The sequence below is a fragment of the Penicillium argentinense genome, assembly GCF_028826775.1.
Source record: "Penicillium argentinense strain IBT 30761 chromosome Unknown utg000009l_segment0_segment0, whole genome shotgun sequence".
Taxonomy (NCBI): domain Eukaryota; kingdom Fungi; phylum Ascomycota; class Eurotiomycetes; order Eurotiales; family Aspergillaceae; genus Penicillium; species Penicillium argentinense.
In genome coordinates, this window is record NW_026622668.1 from 2,908,812 (window position 1) to 2,927,735 (window position 18,924).

Below are 18,924 nucleotides of genomic sequence, written 5' to 3' on the forward strand. Positions count from 1 at the left end.
AATACCAGTGTGTTGATTTATGTCTTACGAGGTGAAAATATTTTGAGCAATCTAATTTCATTACTACCAAAAGGTAGTCGAAGCAGAACTCCGATTGATCCGGTCGTAACATGTCCACATAGATGGATCAGGGCATATCAAACATCACAAGGAAAACCCATATCGGGAAACAAAGGAAATGGAAAAAAGCAAAACACACGATCCACGCGCTTGTCCCGATCCAAGCACGTACGTCAAGATCTGGGGAAATACTAGATCGTTCCGACGAAGGGAAAAACGCAGCACGCCATGCAAATGTTTCAAAAACTCAAACCAAAATGCCAATTTTGTCGAGCGCATGCGCACGCTCGGCCCAGGGGGAATTTACTGGGTCTGGGGAGCGGCAGCGAGGACCTCGGGGGTGGCCTCGTCGGAGTACTTCTTGAAGTTCTCGTTGAAGAGGTTGCCGAGCTTGTTGACCTCGTCCTTGAAGGAGGTGGTGGCGGTCCAGCTGTTCTTGGGGTTGAGCAGCTCGTTGGGGACGCCGGGGCAGGCCTTGGGGACGGGCAGGTTGAAGACATCGTAGACCTCGTACTCGGCGTTGGCGAGCTCGCCGCTGTGGATGGCGTCGAGGATGGCACGGGTGTACTTGAGGGGGCAGCGCTTGCCGCCGGTGGTGGCACCGGCACCGACCCAACCGGTGTTGAGCAACCAGGCGTTGGCCTTGTGCTGTTGGATCTTTTCGGCAAGCATGGTGGCGTAGCGCATGGGGTGCAGAGCCAGGAAGGGCTGAGCGAAGCAGGAGGAGAAGGTAGCCTGGGGCTCGGTGACACCGTCCTCGGTACCGGCCATCTTGGAGGTGTAACCGGAGATGAAGTGGAACATGGTCTGCTCGGGGGTGAGCTTCGAGATGGGGGGCAGAACACCGCGGGCATCACAGGTGAGCAGGATGATGTTGGTGGGGTGGTTCTCGCTGACGCAAGGAATCTTGGCGTTTTCAATGTACTCGATGGGGTAGGCGCAACGGGTGTTCTCAGTAAGGGTGGAGTCGTCGTAGTCGACAACACGGCTGATGGGGTCGAAGACAACGTTCTCAAGGACGGAACCGAACTGGATGGCGTTGAAGATATCGGGCTCTTTCTCGGCAGAGAGACCAATGCACTTGGCGTAGCAGCCACCCTCGATGTTGAACACGCCAGTGTCAGTCCAGCAGTGCTCGTCGTCACCGATCAGCTTGCGCTTGGGGTCGGCAGACAGGGTGGTCTTGCCAGTACCGGACAGACCGAAGAAGACGGTGACATCGCCGTTCTGGCCCTCGTTGGCGGAGGAGTGCAGGGTCAGGACGTTGTGCTTGACGGGCATCTCGTAGAAGAGGACAGTGAAGACACCCTTCTTCATCTCACCAGCGTACTCGGTACCAAGAATGACCATCTCCTTGTCGGCGAAGTTGATGGCAACCGAGGTGGCGGAGGTCATACCCTCAGTGAAGCGGTTGGCGGGGAACGAACCAGCGTTGTAGATGACATAGTCTGGGTGGAAGTGTTCCAACTCCTCCTTGGAAGGGCGGATAAGCATGTTGCGCATGAACAGAGCATGGTAGGCACGGGCGCAGACGACACGGACGCTGATGCGGTAGCGCTGGTCCCAGCCGGCGAAACCATCGATGACATAGATGCGGTTGCGGGTGTTCAGGTAGTCGACAGCACGCTCACGGTTGATGCGCCAGACCTGTGGGCGGGTTGGTTAGTAATGACGTCATACACGTGAAAGCCTCGGCACCGCGGGGAAGTGTCGAATGGTAATCCGTTGGCGGGCAAACGGAAAACGGAAGACTGGAAAATTGTGGAGAGGATTGTGGAGAAGAGGGAATGAAGGAAAATGCCAACACTTGAGGCATTTTTACAGCAGGGCTGAGAAAACACGCGAGGTTTGCACATTGCGGACTGCCAGAAAAGCTTGGTGCCCGAGATTGCATATGCAAGGGATCCTCGGTGGATCTCGCATCGGGCCATCTGCAAGGGCAACCCTCGTTCAAACCAGACAGAAATGCAACCGAAAATCACTCATAGTGGAAGAAGGCAGGCAAAAAAAAAAAAAAAAAAAAAAGAGCAAAGGGAGCAACTCACGTCAGGGGTCATGGGCTTGTTGACGGGTCCCCACCAGACCTGGTTCTCAGAGGACTCCTCCTTGACAATACGCTTGTCGGAGGGGGAACGACCAGTCTTAGCACCTGAGTAAGCGCTCAGAGCGCCGGAAGAAGTGATGGCAGTGCCAGTCTCGTAGACGAGGGCATCTTCATAGAGAGCAGGGACAGCGGGGTTGGCAATCTATATCATTAGGATTAGGTTAGTATATGCGATAATGAGAGCTTGTCGCCAACGACCATGTCGAGTCTCAAGCGCAAGGAGAGGAAAGGCTTCTTACAATTGCGACTCGGTCATAGTCAATGTGCGCAGTCTCGTGCAGCTCCTCCTCCAGCTCGGTGTGACCCTTGCCAGGCCTGGACGATGATGATGGTTAGCGACGACGAGGTGATATGATGATAAAGACAAGACAGGGCGGGAACATACTGGACACCACCAGGGTGCAGAGCAGTGCGATTCACAGATGTGGCAACCATATTGCGGAGTGAAGTAGAGTGATAGTTATTGTTGCGTTGCTTCGCGACTTGCTGTTGGAAGAAATCAGAAGCCAGAGGACCTGGAGAGGCCGGGCGTTCGGAAGGTATATAATTCTTTCCAGCAGGGGCCATGGTCTTGGTATGAAGGGGAGTTCTCGTCACTTTGCCCCTGCACTTCTCCACAGTTCCACGGGTGATGTCGGGGCTGAGGGCCGAGCTGCGGTTGGTGATGGAGGCAGCGTTGCCGTGGGTTGCGACGGCGAGACGCAGTCCGAGTTGACCCGAGCGGTGGTGGACACGAATTGCAGCCGGGGAACGCACGTTCGGACGGTAATACGATATATACCAGGAAAAAGGCGCACTCTGTCGTCTGGTGTAGAGGGAGTTGCGACGATTTAATCGACGACTGAATTTTGTTGCTGGATGCAAAGGGCAAGCTGAACTGCCTAGGTTCCCCGCGTTCGTCTTGTGGAGGCATCTCTAACTTTCCCGGACGACTGGAATGACGCGCAATGATCTCACCACAAGAACTGTAACAAAGAATATAGTACTTCAAGCTTGCTGTATCTAAACGAAACGCATACAAAGCCCACTTTCCTGTAGTACGGTCAGGCATACGGTACGCCGGTATACAATGGTAAACATCGTACTAAACATGTAGTCCGAGTCGATCGCGGGGGATTATGTCAGCGGTGGACCCGGTCGGCCTGCATCTGGCCTCGTCTGCTGCTGTCTTTCTTCGTTGCCATCGGCTTCCCTCGACCCGATCGTGCATTTCGCAGAACTGTTTTTCGGGCGTTGCCCGTGGGAATCACGAAAAGTTTTGACAGATGCACCCGATGACGACAAGTCTCGGGGCGTCCATCGGAACCTGCTCCAGCTGGGCTCCTCCCCAGCGCCGCACACTCCAATAACGGCGTTTAACCCAGCCGAGGATGATGCACTGGGAACACTGATCGCGGCGGTCTCGGCCAATCATAGCCCGCACATTTCCACCTCCCAAGGACGTTCGGGTGGGCTGAAGATATTCCCGGCCTTTTTGCGTCCCTGTTTTCGCTGACGGCACGATAATCTCGCCCTCGTTTTCTGGTTTCGTGCCCTCTGGTCTCTGACCCCACGCTCTCTGACTGGCTGTGCCGCCGTGCTAATTACGTCGAAGATGACTTGGTCTCGGCCCCAGGCCCATGAGGCATTTCGAGATCCACGCAGCCCTTCTCACGGCGGTCAACGTTTTTCCCTCCCGGGATTGTGCTTACGTCCCGCTGGGCATTTTCGGGGCGATCGGGATTGGAATTTTCGGCCCTTTCCCGGACGCTGTGAAGATGAAATCTGCCTGTTTCGCGTTCCAAACCCCAGATCCTCTCTCCCGGTGGTTAGCGGCGGATCCCGACCCGGCTGCGGCCTCGGGAAGACGAGAGCCTCCCTTGTGTCGCGGCCTAAATTCCATGTCGCCTGAAACAATTCACCCTGGCTTGCGCGATTTCTTTCAATGGCTTACGTACCAGCTTCTAATTACAGGCATGCATCTGATCAGTACAACGCTTTGAATACCTGGGGCTCTCTCTTTCTGCAAGGCGCGTGACTCGTTGCCGATGGGTTCTGACGAGTCTGGAACTATGCCGGGTAGCCTCCCGGCCAAATCGAGCAAGGCTTGGTGGGGATGGGGTTCGCCCCTGTCCCTCCCTCCACAAAATACTCCTGCGCCTGGAGGGGAGAGCCCCTCCAGGGGGGTTTCTTCAACCGACACTCTATACTTAGTACCTATCTACACTCTAAACATCAAAGAACAGGCGCACATGACTTTCTTTGACCACGGCTTTCCTCTCCCCCTCCACATCGGGATCTTCGCCAGCCTTATCTTCTAACTACGGGGTCAACATTCATCAACTTGGGGGTTTCCGGCCGTGGCCCTATCCCTGGGTACCGGTTGCGAAACACGGCGATTTCGGCTTCCTATTTCACCCGTGATAGAGATTCTGGTTTTCACGTTCATGTCTCGACCTATCACCCGGCCACGGTCCAACCAGCACGCGTTTCCAAACGGACTGGGCCGAACTGCGGAATAAGGGACGATCGAAATCGCCTCCTATTTTCCCCGAAGCGGCCCCCCGGCGACCTCACGTCATGCTGCGTATCACACCCGTTCCAATGAACTGGACGCCGGGCTCCGGCTTTGGTTCCTGATTGTCCAATTTGTAGTTGTTGTTGTCTCCTTTCCGGGTTGTCTCCTTTCCGGCCCTCGCTGATAGATACCCCGACGCACCGTGCCCTCCCTGTACATGCTGCTCGGACAGATACCACCCAGTCAGGCCACTTTTCTGCACCCCCTTTGGCGTCTTGGCTCTGGGGAAGCTGTCGCGTGGTCCTTGCGGATGCGGGGTATAGCGCGGTAGTAGGCGTTCCTCCACACGTAGCACAGCCCTGCGTGACATCGTGACTGCCCTTCCCTCGGTTATGGTGACCAATCTCCTGGGTCGTGTGTACCGGCAACCTTCCCGGTCTGCCGTGGGTAACCGTAGATGTGCTGTTGCATTCCGCTAGTCGGAGCAGACTGTCTGTGCGATCGCTTTTCGCAGTGTAAATTCACTAGGCATGCCGGCTTCCAAGAATACCATTCCGTCATTTTTCTACATTACGTGTAGATCATTAATAACTGCCTTTCTGAGTTCAAAGCGTGCAGCGTCGTTTCGCCTCATCAGAAATCAGCAACGAGAAAGGTACTCGGGGACCGTGCCGGCTTTCATGAATGACTAGCGGTGAGATAATAATCCGCAGGGAAACTCGTTCTTTTGACATGTCACTTCTGTTATCTTTGATACTCTGAATGGCGGGATTTGCGCTCATTGGACCCGATGCTCAAGTTTCATCTTGAAAGTCTCAAAAGGATCTGAGTCTAGACCAAGTCCCACACTATCAAGACATTTCGAAGCTGATAGGCTCTTTACGAGTCAGTCAAATGCGGCATGTCTTTTCCTTTGATCAGACCCAGACAAACCAGTTAATGATTCGAATTTAAGTCAATGCTTTGCATTACCTAATCAGCATATATAGCAATGAACAGTCCTACTGCTCTCATCGCTCACATGACCTCAGTACATGTAAACCTCATCCTTCTCAGCACCACTTGCCTTCCACTCCTCCAGCTTCGTCCTGGCGAGGTCCGCCGCAACCCTGGCATATCCAGGTCCAGGAGGCGGGCCACTCATGTCAATCTTCTTGGCCGGGTCACCCACGATCCAAGCAACAGGATCAGCAGCACTACCAGCCGCAGCTTTGCGGAATTTCTCAATGTCTTCCAGCTCATATCCACGACCGAAGATCACGGCGCGGGCGGGATGGCTGTAGTCGTGCGAGCCGACGTCATTGGCATTGGCGGCTTGGGGATCGCGGCCTGCGAGGAGGTGGGGAAGCTCGGCCAGGACGGCCTCGTTGGTTTGGATGAAGTGAATGACTGATTCATGATCATTAGTTCTTGAATCTGTAGATCATTGCGGGATTGGAGATCGTGGCGTTGTCGAAACATACCCTCGTAGTCGGGCAGGAGAGCCTCAGCAACGGGCTTTCCGATGGCGGTTGTCCGTCCGCACAAAACCACTCGCAATGGACTAGAAAGAGATGCCATTTTTAGAGATGGTCAAGGCGTGAATTATAGCTGGATTTGAAGTGGTGATGCGAACTTGCTAGGAATTGAAACTTGAAGTCTGGTGTCTGAGCCCCCACGCCCCAAACCCCGCTATTTAAATAATCGCAGTCAGCTCACTCAGCCGCAACGGTCACAGCCTCGCCGGCCATCTCGCCTGACTGAGGTCATGGATGTCGCTTTTGCACTTCGGAACCCGCTTTTGACAATTGACCGAGGTCATTGAGGGAATCTCGGACTCCGAGAAGGTGCTTACCGCTCTCCGATTAGTGGCATATTGTTGCCAAGATGACAGTGCAATGTGAAGTACGAAAATGCTTACTTTTGCTGACATAATTACTACTATTCTTCTGGATTTGGTACTCTATGATTAGTGGTATTCTGAATGGCCACGGTCATATACATGTCATGCCATAGAGTGCCTCATTTTCCAGAGTAACTAACCAGACAGCGGATCACGTGGGAACCAGGTAGGTGACCTGGTAGATGACAAGTCTCCCTTTCTCTCTCATTCCCTCCCTAGAGCTTCTTCAGACGAAATTTCACGGAAAACGTGCGTTCCACCATTTGGGCTGTCTGTCTGGCTGGCGTCACAAAAGATGTATTGCGCAACTCCGCCAGCCAATTGCATCTATCAAGGCAGATTCCTGCTAGATAGGCAGTCTACTAATGGGCTGCACTATGAATTTACCGACATGGAGGAATAATTCAAAGACCTAGCTTCGATAGCGACTAGCTTAGTGGACGAATTGAGAGGAAACGGACCTTGGTTCCTTTTCACCGTCGATGAGCGAGCATTCCATGCTATTCAAAAATCGGACCGCAAACGCTCGGAAGTACCTTTGTCTATGATCCCGCTGAAGAAATGCTTCTCCTTAAAAATGGAAACTTCATATAATAGTGCAGCTACGGTCGCACTTACTCGCTGGATTGATCGTAAGGTTACGGAGATGAGGTCTGCACGATCAAATCATCCTCGCGAGTACAGCCAACTACAACGTTACACACAACGACAATGACGGAGATCTAGTTACTGATGAGAATAACATCATTGCAATCGACAGAAAACGAGCCGACTAGGCGATATATCTGCACGCTGTCCATCCTCTTCGGACCATGGAATGACCTGTGGTAATGATCGAAACAGCTGTCCCAGACGAGAGCGCAGATTGCGAGGGACGATCTCACGTGACTTTGGCGTCAGAGGACCAAATTAAGGTTGCCATCGCAGTCTTCATTAAATGAAAGAATTGTACCGTATCCATTGAACAATGGAAGTTGGTGATCAGACCTACAGGGTCACTAACTGCTCGTTCGTCGCCGGAAAAGCACAAGAAAATCTATTGAGAAGCCGGGAGATGACAACTCAGATTCTATCATTGATAGACTTTGAGGTCTCTTTTGAAAGCCTATTCCATCGAGATGCACAAGAGGAAAAGAAAATGGTTTGGTCATGACGAAGGAAGATATTGCAAGAATTGCTCGCCAAGTTTGGAGGATGACTAGCCTTATCGAAACTCGTAGGTATTGAATGATATGTACATAGTTCTTGTTTGTTTTTGATTTGTAAATTTTCAGTCTCAAATTTTGCTTCCCGGTGTGGTAGTAAATCCAATCCAGAGAGCCGGACCGCGTAATTGAAGGCATTAAGGCATTAAACGTAAGAAAAAGAAAAAGATCATAAGCTTCTGGTTGCTTGTGTATCTTCAGCCAGCTCGGTCGTACTTTCAGATGCTTCGTCAATCCGGCTGAAAGGCCTTCTCCGACTACCCCTTGTGTACGATAACTGAATTTCGTCAGAGGAAGAGTTAGAACCGAAGATGGTATTCCACAAAGATCGGCATGCGCCGAGGGATGTGGTAATGTAGATGATGCAGTTCCAGAATCCTTGTAGTGGAAGCACAAGCGCTTCAAAGTAGCAAAGCGCGAAGCTGACTTCGCCCTCGGCAACGAGAGTGTATACTCGATTGATGGTGGAGGGAACCTAAATGAAAAGAGAAGAAAATCATTAGCACAGTGGTCTGGTTGACTATATACCGCTCTGGGTGGCCTACCCAGGTAATGATCAGCGCCGCGAAAAACAGCATCGCGCATTTCGTATAGGCCCAAGCAGCGGCGTCAGAGCTGGACATCTTGGCGCTGGAAATGTTTGTTTCGAATCGGCTTCGATTGTGTCCAAAGTCTTCCTTCTCCGGTTGGGTCTGCCGCACTTCTCCAGATTTGTCCATTGTCTCGCTGATGACGTGTACTTCGGTGGTTTTGACGCTCAGTGTAGTCGGCATGCTTTGCGATGTCATGTTTCGGAGTTGTTTTCGCTTCTGGTAGATTTCGGTACCGATCGAGATGTATATAATTCCGGTGATGACGAAGATGAGCCTGGGCTGTGGAGTTAGCTTTAGAATTCTCTGACTGGTGTAAAAAAGTGAGATGATTGGTACTAACCAAACAGGCCCGTAGAAGGTGGCAATTCGAAGTGCGTCCCAATCGACGTCAATCCAACACCAAAGCTGTTTGTCGAGTAAATCAGTCAGTTGAGTGATAAAGATTATGGGAACTTGAGAACTGACTGTTGCATCACCATAAACCCTTCCTTTTGCTTCTGTGCGAAGGAAAGCATAAATGATAGCCGGGACAAACGGAAGCCCATAGCATAAGAGTAGATACTTGGTCTCCAGGTTCCTCAACTGACTGGATGAAAACCTATGGCGGAATGTAAGGTATACATTCAAAGCCATTGCCAGTGTCCATAACGCATCAGCAGGCATGAACCTGAAAGTATTACCAACGTTAGTAACCGTAGAATGAAAGAATGGACTGTAGTCCCACCCACATCTGAATCAAAAATGCCTGTGTCTGACACATAGAAGACTCCTGCCCAGCTTGAATACCCGACAATGAGATGAGGGTGGAGACATTGGCGAGAATATTGCCCCATGACGCATAGAATACCATGCGGTTGATAGGTTTATGGAACCTCGACGACGCAGTATAAGTGCCAATGACGAAAAGAGCACCAAATACCGAAAATGACGAAGTCACTCGCTCCGTGATCTGGATGGCTCTGTTCTGGCTCGGGGAGAGTGACATGGTGGCGGCAGGCACCGCAGTCAATCAGGAACAACAGTCAATCAGGAACAACAGTCAATCAGGAACAACAGTCAATCAGGAACAACAGTCAATCAGGAACAAGCGGGCTACGTGACAAAGTAATGCAAGGAAGAGTCCCGAAACAGAGAAATGGATAGCATTGGACAGGGGAGGGACCTTTAAGAAAGAAAAGGACCTCCTGATCTGCATAGGCCCCGTGGCGGGGATCTTCGACCGTAGGGTACCGGCGGCCTGGTGCGCCATTGCAAAATTACAAGGGCCCCAAGTGGTGGTCTAGCAGTGCAACAGCCCAGAGTTCCTCAAGCTCTAAAAAGCTTGATAATCAACTAGCCGTGCTCCCCGGCCTAGTGCAAGGCTAGCGTGCCGTGGTGGCAATAACCACCCGGTCGGCTATCATGTGTGTGGAGTTGGACTCCAATTGAGCCGACTGATATGCTGGCGGTTGGAAAAATGGTTCGACATCGGGGGGGAAGGTTCCATAGTGCTTGGCGGCTGGGTTTACCCCTGGATAGAGTTAAGATGTGGTCTTGGAGGGAGGAGAACGTGGGGTAAACAACCCGGGCACGAGATTGCCATACTCGGTTCAATTGCGCACTTACTCGCTTTCTTTTTTCCTTTTTCTCTTTTCTTTTCCGTATAATGAGGACCTGCAAATGCCATCAACGGACCGCGCCTCAAGGGGCTGATAATGAAAAACCCCATTAGAATCTCCAAGGGAAAGTGGAACGAGACGTTAGGGTCACCAGGGATTGTACCGAGGCCGATGACAGCGACACGTTCCTGGGCCCATACCTTTGATTTTAGCCGCAGATACGGGTACACTGGGGCTTCTGGAAGGACATCATTCGCCCAGGATGCCAGGAAGGGATGTAAAAGCTTTGGGCAGCCCCATCGGACTTCCGTGCTGGTGATGTTGTTGGGTTAGTGCGCGGAGTTACCGGTGAATGCGGACGAAATAAGCCTTGTGCAGAGCATCGGCGTATTCAGCCCGTCCGGACAAGGTTCCATCTCCGCGGCGGTGGGTCGCACTGCTCAGGGGGTCCACCGTGGGTGAAGCAGAGCAGGCCGTGCCCGAGCGTTAAGCATTGTAGGCGTGCTCGAGCCCTCCCCGGCGGCTTTGGTGCGGTCTGCTACTGCCGGGGTCTGGCAGCTTCGCAGACACGCCCGGGTATCAACATCAGCAATATGACAATGTGTATCTTGGAGTAAGGAAAGAGTCCAACTACAGACATGTATAGCGTATCCCTGCGATCGTTGAATGGTCTTTCCATTCATTTGTGAGCCAAAGGTGAGCTATTGGGATTTAGTGGCTTGCTGCTAGTATCCATGGCTCGCGCACATTGGTCCGTACCTATTACACTAATTAGGACACTGACTCGAAGCTTGTGATATCCCAATCTACGGCTAGTAGCTCGATGGCTAGACCGTTTACTCAAAATGAAGATCTGCCAGAGACAAGTGGGGACTCAAACAATAGCGATCGGCATGGTGCGCCCGAAGCTGTTTGTCCACCCAAGTTCTGGATCCGCGAGAGCCGGTCTGCTCCACCGAAACAGTCCAAAAGTGTCGATCTTGGAGATACCCGAGGTATGTACAATATGCAGTAAAGGTCCAGGTATTGGTATAAAGGATAGCATAGAGAGCCAGAGGAAGTTGTAGATGATGGCAAACAGAACGAGATAACGTGTAACCGAGACATGCTGTGAAAAAGTCTAGAGAGCAGGAAAGCTGGATAGAGTAGCGTATCGGTGCGCATCCGATCGAAGGGGGCAGTGGAGTCCTTGAATTGTTCTGAAAGGTGCTAAAAGAATGAAGTTTCTAACTTTTCGGGGACTAGAGAAAAGGCGACGAGACACGCACACAGAATGGGTGCGATATGAGTGAGCATAGCTGCTCCTTACCCTAAGGTCCTAGTAAGAGAGAGAAAAAAGAAGGAAGGACCTGATTGGTCAACTTAAATTGCAAATTCTGGTGTGATGGGCTTCGCCCTGCAACTAAACGAGATGCAGAGCCATGTCGGGGCTTACCGCAAACTCGAGAAAAGCCTCCCCCCCCCCCCCCAAAAAACCCGAGAACTGCCCACAAATCAAACGGTATCGTCGCAGTTGTCAATCAAAGGAGTGCAAAAGATCAGAACAAATCCTCCATCATTCATTGCGTAGCATTCTAACGGGCTTGAAGCCGCCGAAAAACGAGAAACGCATCAGGCGGACCGGTTGCGCTGGTTCTCCACGAGTTGCTCGAGCTCATAGATTTCATCAAGCCAGGCCTCATGGGCCACCTGTCGTCGAGCCATACGAACAGAATCGGCAAAGTCCTCGATGAAGGCGTAGGCAGTGCGACGAGGATACTCGCGCTGCACGCAAAGGGCGTACAGGTTCCCCCGGAGGATTCGTCGAACTCGGTAACGATCTCCTTCATTGAAGCGACGAAGAGAGAGAATGAATGAGAGAGCAGGTCGCTCAATAAAGGCGTGGAGGCACGAAATTCCGGCCTGGGTACAGAAGGCGCAGGGTCCACGTGCACGAGTGGCCGAAGCCTCGCAAGCATCCAGAACTTCGTGCACTTCATAGGTCGGGCAAATTACCATCCAGAAGAGGCACTGGAGGCAGGGAATAAAGACCGTTTCATTCGAGTTCCAAGGACGGGGGATTGGGGTTGCTGGGCAAGACTATACAGGGCAAGCATTAGAGGGCATGGTGTGCCTGGGCGACGGAGACAAAACGTACCAGAGCGAGCCAGATACGAGGGTCAAGATAGAGGGTTGAGTGCTGGCTGGAGTCATTCTGCGACCGCAGAGAAATTCAGAATCAGTAAACAGGATACCATGAAGTTGCTACTGAAGACTTACCTCCGTGGGGCCATGGCCTTGGCCTTGTCCCACGGGGTTCTCGTTCTGCATGGCGTGTGCTGGTGGGGACGAGTTTGTTGATGGCGAACGATGGCAGAAGTGTTGATCAGGGAGGGAAGGATAAGAACTGGAATGGAAAATTGTAGAGGGCGAAGGAGTGGTGGGGTGGAACAAGAAAGAATTGGGAAAGGGAAGAAGTGGGAGATGGACGAAGTGAAGCAGCAGATGGAGCCTGTTGTCACCTTGTTTCCTCACAACTACATTCACTATCTCGAGGAACAATTCTGACCACATTCTCCGCCTTCTAATTTCTTCATAGTTGCTACCTTGTTTGAATGGGGTATTGTTAGTAAGACTCGCCGCATCCACGCCCCTGTGGATGCGGCGAGGCAATGTTGTTGGGGAGTTTGATCTCCGCTCTGGGTGAATTCGACAAAAGACACAAACCGGGTACTCTACAGCGTGGAACGGACAAATTTCAAGAATAACATGTTAATATTTATGAGAAATTTACAAGCCGGAAATAGCTCAAAAACAGTGAAATGACAAGATGAGGCACTTTCCCCAATGAACAAATAGAAAACAAACCCCAACTCACACGTCTTCCTTAGCATCTCTATATCCCACGAAAACAGATAAGTACGCCTTGGGAGGCCAGATTTTAAATTCATGAGCCTGTAATTATGCTCCTTCATTAGCTACAGGTGGCTCACACTGCTAAGGCAGCAACCTCGCGCCAATTTCGTTGCCCGTTTAGCGTCTTCGGAACGTACAGATGTATGGTGAGTGGTTGCATGATGAATCGTCGAGAAAGTCTGCGAGACGGAGGCTACTATCTGACCCTTTAATAATCCGGCAGGTGCTCTGTAAAAGCATATATATGGCGTTTTTTCAAAGACCTGGTTATTGCTAGGAGTTTCAGAGGTATACAAACGCCAATCTTGAAGACCCTGGTGTTTGTACTGTTTGTCACGGTGCTAGCATACAGAGGCACGTGCGTGTGCATGATGATTCAAGGGGCAGTCTCCATTGTGCAGTGTGAGCAAGCTGGAAGGCCACATTTCATTAAAGATCCAACTGCGGATCTCTTGGGATATTTCCCGTCTTTTGTGTTTCACCAATTTTACCCGACGTAGAGTTCTCAATGGGACCGATGGTGTTGAGATGTGGAGTCTGGATGCTGCTTCCAGTTGTGTGCAAGCAGAGATGGGGCTGTTCTAAGCTGCCGGTATCGATTTTGAGGAGTACGGAAAACCATTCGCCCTCGTACATGATGTTTTAGGTCAATTCTCCATCCAGACCTGGTGACAACGAAGCCATTTCCAAACTCCGGGGTGCGAAAAACACTCTTCCGTTTCAAAACATGGAGATGCGGACACCCTCCCGTGAGGCTTGATGGACGCTAGCTGTCCCAACCCCCCAGAAAGCTTGAACGCGAAGAAGGAAAACTAAACCAACGAAAGCGGGGACTACGCAGCCTAGGAGATCACACATCTTCGACTCTTCGGTTAAAGATCGAACTGCTTCAGATTATTTGCTGCCATGTTGACTCGTTGAAGATGCTGAATTTTCTCGTCAATGACAAATGTCTCCATGTCACCGTCACAGCGGGATAAGTCTGCTCAACATCCGCGAATAAGAAGCCAGGCCCTTCTGTGATCAAGTATCTGGAGCAACTTCGCCAGGGTCCACTTTCATTCACGAAGACGCACTCCTTGCAGCCTAGAAATACGAGGAAACAGGGAGCTAGGTGCTGAAAATCCTTTTGAGCAATGCTTCCGGTACTTCTTTTCCAGATGAAGTCTTCGAGGCGACATGTCAAAATGATGAAGCCATGATGGTTCTTTTGGACAATGAACAGAATGATCTGCCAATTGAAAAGATGACTTGGCAAATCACCAGCAACAGATGAATGTGAACAGATGTGCTTCAAACTCTGCTTGACCGACACCTCGTGGAAGCTAAGAAATCCCTGTTTGGAAATCTGGCCGTCAATTCTCATACCTTGGAAGTTTTGCTGTGCTGGAAACCAGACGTTCCTATCACAGAGAAAGCCCTTTCATTTTGCTACATGGGATCCTAGCTCAATGCGTGTGGCGATAAATCTCCAGAGGAACGCTTTGCCTATAACAGAGGATGTCTTGGTAGCCGCGACAAAAATAGGCTTCGGAGTTGGCATAATGGGCGAAAATATCCCATTCAAAACGATGAGTGAAGCTATGAACTGTTTGAATCTATCAAGCATCGCCAAGGATCGATCTCTATAATGTAAAGGGCCCTTCGAGCGGCTGTCGCAAATAGTTCAGGCGAGGATGTACTGGATTTGCTTTTCCAGCAACAGCGTGAGTATTCTGATATGGAGTTCTGGCAGAAGAGGGACTTGGCAAGATGCCGATTTGGATCCCGAAGCCAGGCCCTGTTCTTCTTGTGTTTCTTAAACGGACAGGCACAAAGCTTACCGATGCCATGCTCAAGGACTACCCATTTGACCGGGAGGAAAAGGAGAATTGCAAATTTGATAAATTGGTTCCCCTGCTCAGAGAATGAGCTTCCTGAGACGCCTGTGACTGAGCGCGCAGAAGAGATTGTTTTGGAAAGGTGCAAGTACGCAACCATCAAACCCTTTTTGGAGCGCCACCAAATCCCGGTCACGAGCAATTTGGTTCAAATGGCCGAGCGAAACACAATCGTGAACAAGGGGGAATTGATGTCGTTACTGGAGGGTAACAAAGGCCAGTGATGACAAAGAGCGAGGCAAGATCATAGTAAATGATGGACATAGTGGTGTTGATACTAATATCCCGCTCGGAGCTAGATGAGAAATGGAGGGATCCTAAACAAAGAAATATTTCTTGAATCCAGAGTATAGATCATTAGACCATTCCACCGGGGTGACTGCCGAAGTTCCCCACCAAACCCGCAGGAGAGCCGCGCTCCGCCCCGACTGCCATCCCGCTTTGCCGTCGGAGTACCCTCCGCTCCCGACTCTCCATGCCGTCTGACCCTTCAGCACCAGGCCCCGAGTGCCGAACGTCTTTCCGCGGAGCTATCATAGAGGCTGATGAGTGGATTCCGCATTGGCATTTATTGGGCTGTTGAGGTTTAGTTCAGCATTTGTTTGGGGTGTCTGAGGGTAAGTGGGACTTGTTAGTGATAGTGGGCGGTTAGCCAGGGATTGAAGTGGATTGGGACTTGGCAGGGATGGGACTGTTTGGATGGTTTTACAGAATCTATGGTGTGCTTTGTTGGCGAGTGTTGTTGGGATGCGCTCGGATGCTCATGGTTAGATGCGGCTGTGGACATCGGAGACGTCCGCAAATATACTGCTATATAGTTGAGCCGGAGAGGAGGTCGGGAAAGAGTACGCGATGTACTCGGTACTCCAGGGTCCAGGACTGTGTATACACCGTAGCACCAGAACGGGGTATCTCAAGTAACCACACGTTCTGAAGCTCCGAGCGCATTCGCTCAACAGATTCCTCTGCATGTTGCCATGTTCTCTCATCTCCCGCCAAAGGGCTTAGCTGAGCAGAGGCGCCTGGATAATTCTGTATCCGAGACGGGCTTCAAAAGCCCGGTCTTTTTCCGCAACAGACAACATCCCGCATCAAGACAACAGCGGGAGTAAATAGGCACGGCATCGGTTATCCTCCCCAGCCCGAGCGTAGAGCCGACCAATCCGGGCCATGGATGAAAGCACAGCAAGCTGAGAAAGGGTCGAAGTGCCGGTCATCGGCGAAAAGCTACAAGGCCGAAGGGCAGATCGGAGGATTCCAGGCACGGAGGCGCCCTGGTGCCTCAACAAATCCCGGGGCTGGGGATTCCCAAGAACGGGCATTGGTATTCCCGCGGGCGTTATTGGCCAGACGGGACAGCGGTGATGAGGATGCTGATGGATGTGCGCTGCGTATCGGTAATTGTAGTGGGGCACGCCGATTGGTTGGGACGATGGTCTGTAGTTCTAGATATCCTCGGATGAAGGCCCGGAGAGCGGGAGCGGGAGAATATTATTGAGGAATAGCCGAATCCGTCGTACCGAGCGATGGAAGAGATGCGATGTGCAATATCAAGGGTTGCGTATTGCTGGTTGTCGATGGATTGTATATCTCCCGCTTGAATAGTCCATCTTGGTGAGAATGTCGCGGTCGCGAAGCTCAACGGTTTCCCTCGGACTGCCGCAGGTCCAGGTTCCCGAGCAGTTCTCGTCCCCCAGCGATCCGCGAAGTGGGGGCTTCCGGCTTTAGCTCGTGGCTGACCGGGCCCACGCTGGATCCACGCTGGGCCCATGACGTGGGGATCGTGCAGATGGCATGCAAGGAGAGGTCCCTCTTGTCGCTGTCGCCGTGCTGGAGTTGGCCTGCGAAATGCCGGCAAGGAAGAAGAAAGACCAAAACCGAACGGAGGACAAGAAGAAGAACCGGGAATGCAGCGCGTGACAGCCTGTCGTCACCCCGCATTTCACATTCTCTCCGCGATTTGAAGTACCTCCCATTGAGTGCTAGGGTCGAGGTACATCTGCCAATCCGCAAATTACGGGGCACAGTTGGCTAAGCCGGCTTTGGAATTGACGCCATTGGCCCACTGCGATGATCGGGGTACTTGAAGGTACCCAGCGTGCTGTGACGAGCATCCCCACAGTTATCCGGAGGCCTCGCGGCTGTCGGGCGAAGGGCCTGGCCGGTTAAGTCTTCGGAAATCGCCTTCGGTTGTCTGGTGGGAGTCGAGTAGAGGTATCATCGTAGCGCGTAGTGGGGGAGAGGAAGGTAGAAGCACGGGCTCCAGCTCGTCGTATATACAGAGGGCGGTCCCCCGCAAGGCGGTACCAGAACACTGAAGGTACCTGCCATCGACCGCAAGACATACTTTGACCACGAGAGGTACAACTCATCCCCGCATCGCCCTGTTCTCCTTCCTCCCTCCAGAATCATTTCGACTCCGCATCTGCTGTCTTCTCATCTTCGTTGTTCACGGTCGCTGTTGCCTCTGCTACGCCTACCGCAACTGCCACTACGTCGACTGCTTCTACGTCATCGGTGAGTACTCGTCCATCGGCTGTGTAATCCGCCAAAGAGTCGCAACGGGCGCCTTCGTTTCAGAAACCCTCCGACTCTTCTGGTCAGTCAAAGGCTCCTGCACCCAACACTCGGTCTCACCCAGCGACAGTCCTACATCTATACACCAGCTAACACATCCTAGATCTTTCAACCACGCGTGATACCCCGCCATGGCATCCAATTCCGTCAAAGACGCTGCCAGCAGCGCTACCGTCTCTGCCAAAGAGGCCTCGCAGTCCGCGATTGAGAATCCCACGCAAACCACTCAGAACTTCTTGCACCACCCATACATTCGTGCTGCTCTCCCGTTCATCAACGGCGGTCTCGCCGGCATGACTGCCACCGTCGTTATCCAGCCCGTCGACATGGTCAAAGTGCGTCTGCAGCTCGCCGGCGAAGGCGCTCGCACTGGACCACGCCCATCCGCCCTGGGCATCACCAAGGATATCGTCGCATCCGGCAAAGTCCTCGATCTATACACGGGTCTCTCCGCCGGTCTCCTTCGCCAAGCAGTGTACACAACCGCACGCCTGGGTTTCTTCGACACATTCATCAAGAAGCTGAACGCCCGCGCCGATGCCGCGGAGCGTAAAGTCACCTTCGCTGAGCGCGCCGCCGCAGGCCTCAGCGCCGGCGGTATCGCCGCCATGATCGGAAACCCCGCCGACCTTGCCCTCGTGCGCATGCAATCTGACGGCCTGAAGCCCCCCGAGGCCCGCGCTAACTACCGCTCCGTCTTCGACGCTCTTATCCGAATCCCTCGCTCCGAAGGCGTCGCTGCTCTCTGGGCCGGCGCCCTCCCCACCGTTATCCGAGCCATGGCGCTCAACATGGGTCAACTTACCTTCTTTGCGGAATCCAAGGCCCAGCTGAAGCAGCACACCAATCTTTCGACCCAGAACCAGACCTTCGCCGCCTCCGCGATTGCCGGTTTCTTCGCCTCTTTCCTTTCTCTGCCCTTCGACTTCATCAAGACTCGTCTCCAGAAGCAGCAGAAGGATCCGAAGACCGGTCAACTGCCGTACCGGGGTGTCCTGGATTGCGCGCGCAAGGTCGTCGCAGAGGAGGGATGGTTGCGCTTCTACCGTGGCTTTGGCACGTACTACGTGCGGATCGCACCTCACGCGTTAGTCTCCCCCACCTTTTGATCGCGGCGGGTCGCCCGTTGCTTTTTCTCTTGGCTTTGCTTATCGCCCCACACGGCCAACGCCCACTACCGAATGCCAATACTAACTTGTTGATCTGCAGGATGGTAACCCTCATCGTGGCCGATTATCTCAACATAATCACCAAATAGATCGATAAAGATACATCCTGCGACTGCGTTTTCTCGCCATTTCCAATCTGCCTGTCCTGACTGAACGCCCGCACCGACGACCGGAAGAACCTCTCTTTGTTCCGACACCGTCCTATTGGCCTGCATGAACCAATTCCTCTATCGCTATCTCTAATATGCATTCATTCACCGGGTCCATCTGCGCTTTACTGTACTCAAGCTCCTGTACTCAGCTTTTACATTCGGAACTTCCCACTCGGCCATTGGCATCCCAACCCTCCCAAAAGCCCGTCGCTTACCCCCGGTGTCCCAACGCGACTCACCGCAGCGGGAAATTTTATAACCCCCCCTGGCAAATTTTCTGGTCCTGATCTGCTTTTTCCGAATGAGCCAAAT

The 18,924-nt window shown here is 52.3% G+C and overlaps 7 protein-coding genes across 7 annotated transcripts; 1 reads left to right on the forward strand and 6 right to left on the reverse strand.

Annotated features, from left to right (window-relative positions):
• Nucleotides 1–363: 363 nt before the first annotated feature.
• Nucleotides 364–2,731, reverse strand: acuF (phosphoenolpyruvate carboxykinase PCK1; the record flags this gene model as incomplete). Its single annotated transcript, XM_056621164.1, has 4 exons — nt 364–1,707; nt 2,106–2,306; nt 2,404–2,479; nt 2,550–2,731. The coding sequence occupies 4 exons, from the start codon at nt 2,729–2,731 to the stop codon at nt 364–366; spliced, it is 1,803 nt and encodes a 600-aa protein (XP_056471970.1).
• A 1,985-nt stretch (nt 2,732–4,716) lies between these two features.
• Nucleotides 4,717–5,031, reverse strand: N7532_008673 (uncharacterized protein; the record flags this gene model as incomplete). The annotated part of the gene is made up of 1 exon (XM_056621165.1): nt 4,717–5,031. One exon carries the CDS (start codon nt 5,029–5,031, stop codon nt 4,717–4,719), a length of 315 nt encoding a protein of 104 aa, XP_056471971.1.
• A 657-nt stretch (nt 5,032–5,688) lies between these two features.
• N7532_008674 (uncharacterized protein) lies at nt 5,689–6,221 on the reverse strand (the record flags this gene model as incomplete). The annotated part of the gene is made up of 2 exons (XM_056621166.1): nt 5,689–6,050; nt 6,125–6,221. 2 exons carry the CDS (start codon nt 6,219–6,221, stop codon nt 5,689–5,691), a joined length of 459 nt encoding a protein of 152 aa, XP_056471972.1.
• A 1,696-nt stretch (nt 6,222–7,917) lies between these two features.
• On the reverse strand, nt 7,918–9,326 carry N7532_008675 (uncharacterized protein; the record flags this gene model as incomplete). Its single annotated transcript, XM_056621167.1, has 4 exons — nt 7,918–8,223; nt 8,294–8,615; nt 8,682–9,008; nt 9,070–9,326. 4 exons carry the CDS (start codon nt 9,324–9,326, stop codon nt 7,918–7,920), a joined length of 1,212 nt encoding a protein of 403 aa, XP_056471973.1.
• A 2,224-nt stretch (nt 9,327–11,550) lies between these two features.
• N7532_008676 (uncharacterized protein) lies at nt 11,551–11,937 on the reverse strand (the record flags this gene model as incomplete). Its single annotated transcript, XM_056621168.1, has 1 exon — nt 11,551–11,937. The coding sequence occupies one exon, from the start codon at nt 11,935–11,937 to the stop codon at nt 11,551–11,553; it is 387 nt and encodes a 128-aa protein (XP_056471974.1).
• Nucleotides 11,938–13,263: 1,326 nt separating this feature from the next.
• Nucleotides 13,264–13,470, reverse strand: N7532_008677 (uncharacterized protein; the record flags this gene model as incomplete). Its single annotated transcript, XM_056621169.1, has 1 exon — nt 13,264–13,470. One exon carries the CDS (start codon nt 13,468–13,470, stop codon nt 13,264–13,266), a length of 207 nt encoding a protein of 68 aa, XP_056471975.1.
• A 3,952-nt stretch (nt 13,471–17,422) lies between these two features.
• On the forward strand, nt 17,423–18,549 carry N7532_008678 (putative mitochondrial dicarboxylate carrier protein; the record flags this gene model as incomplete). Its single annotated transcript, XM_056621170.1, has 2 exons — nt 17,423–18,378; nt 18,501–18,549. 2 exons carry the CDS (start codon nt 17,423–17,425, stop codon nt 18,547–18,549), a joined length of 1,005 nt encoding a protein of 334 aa, XP_056471976.1.
• Between the last annotated feature and the right edge of the window lie 375 nt (nt 18,550–18,924).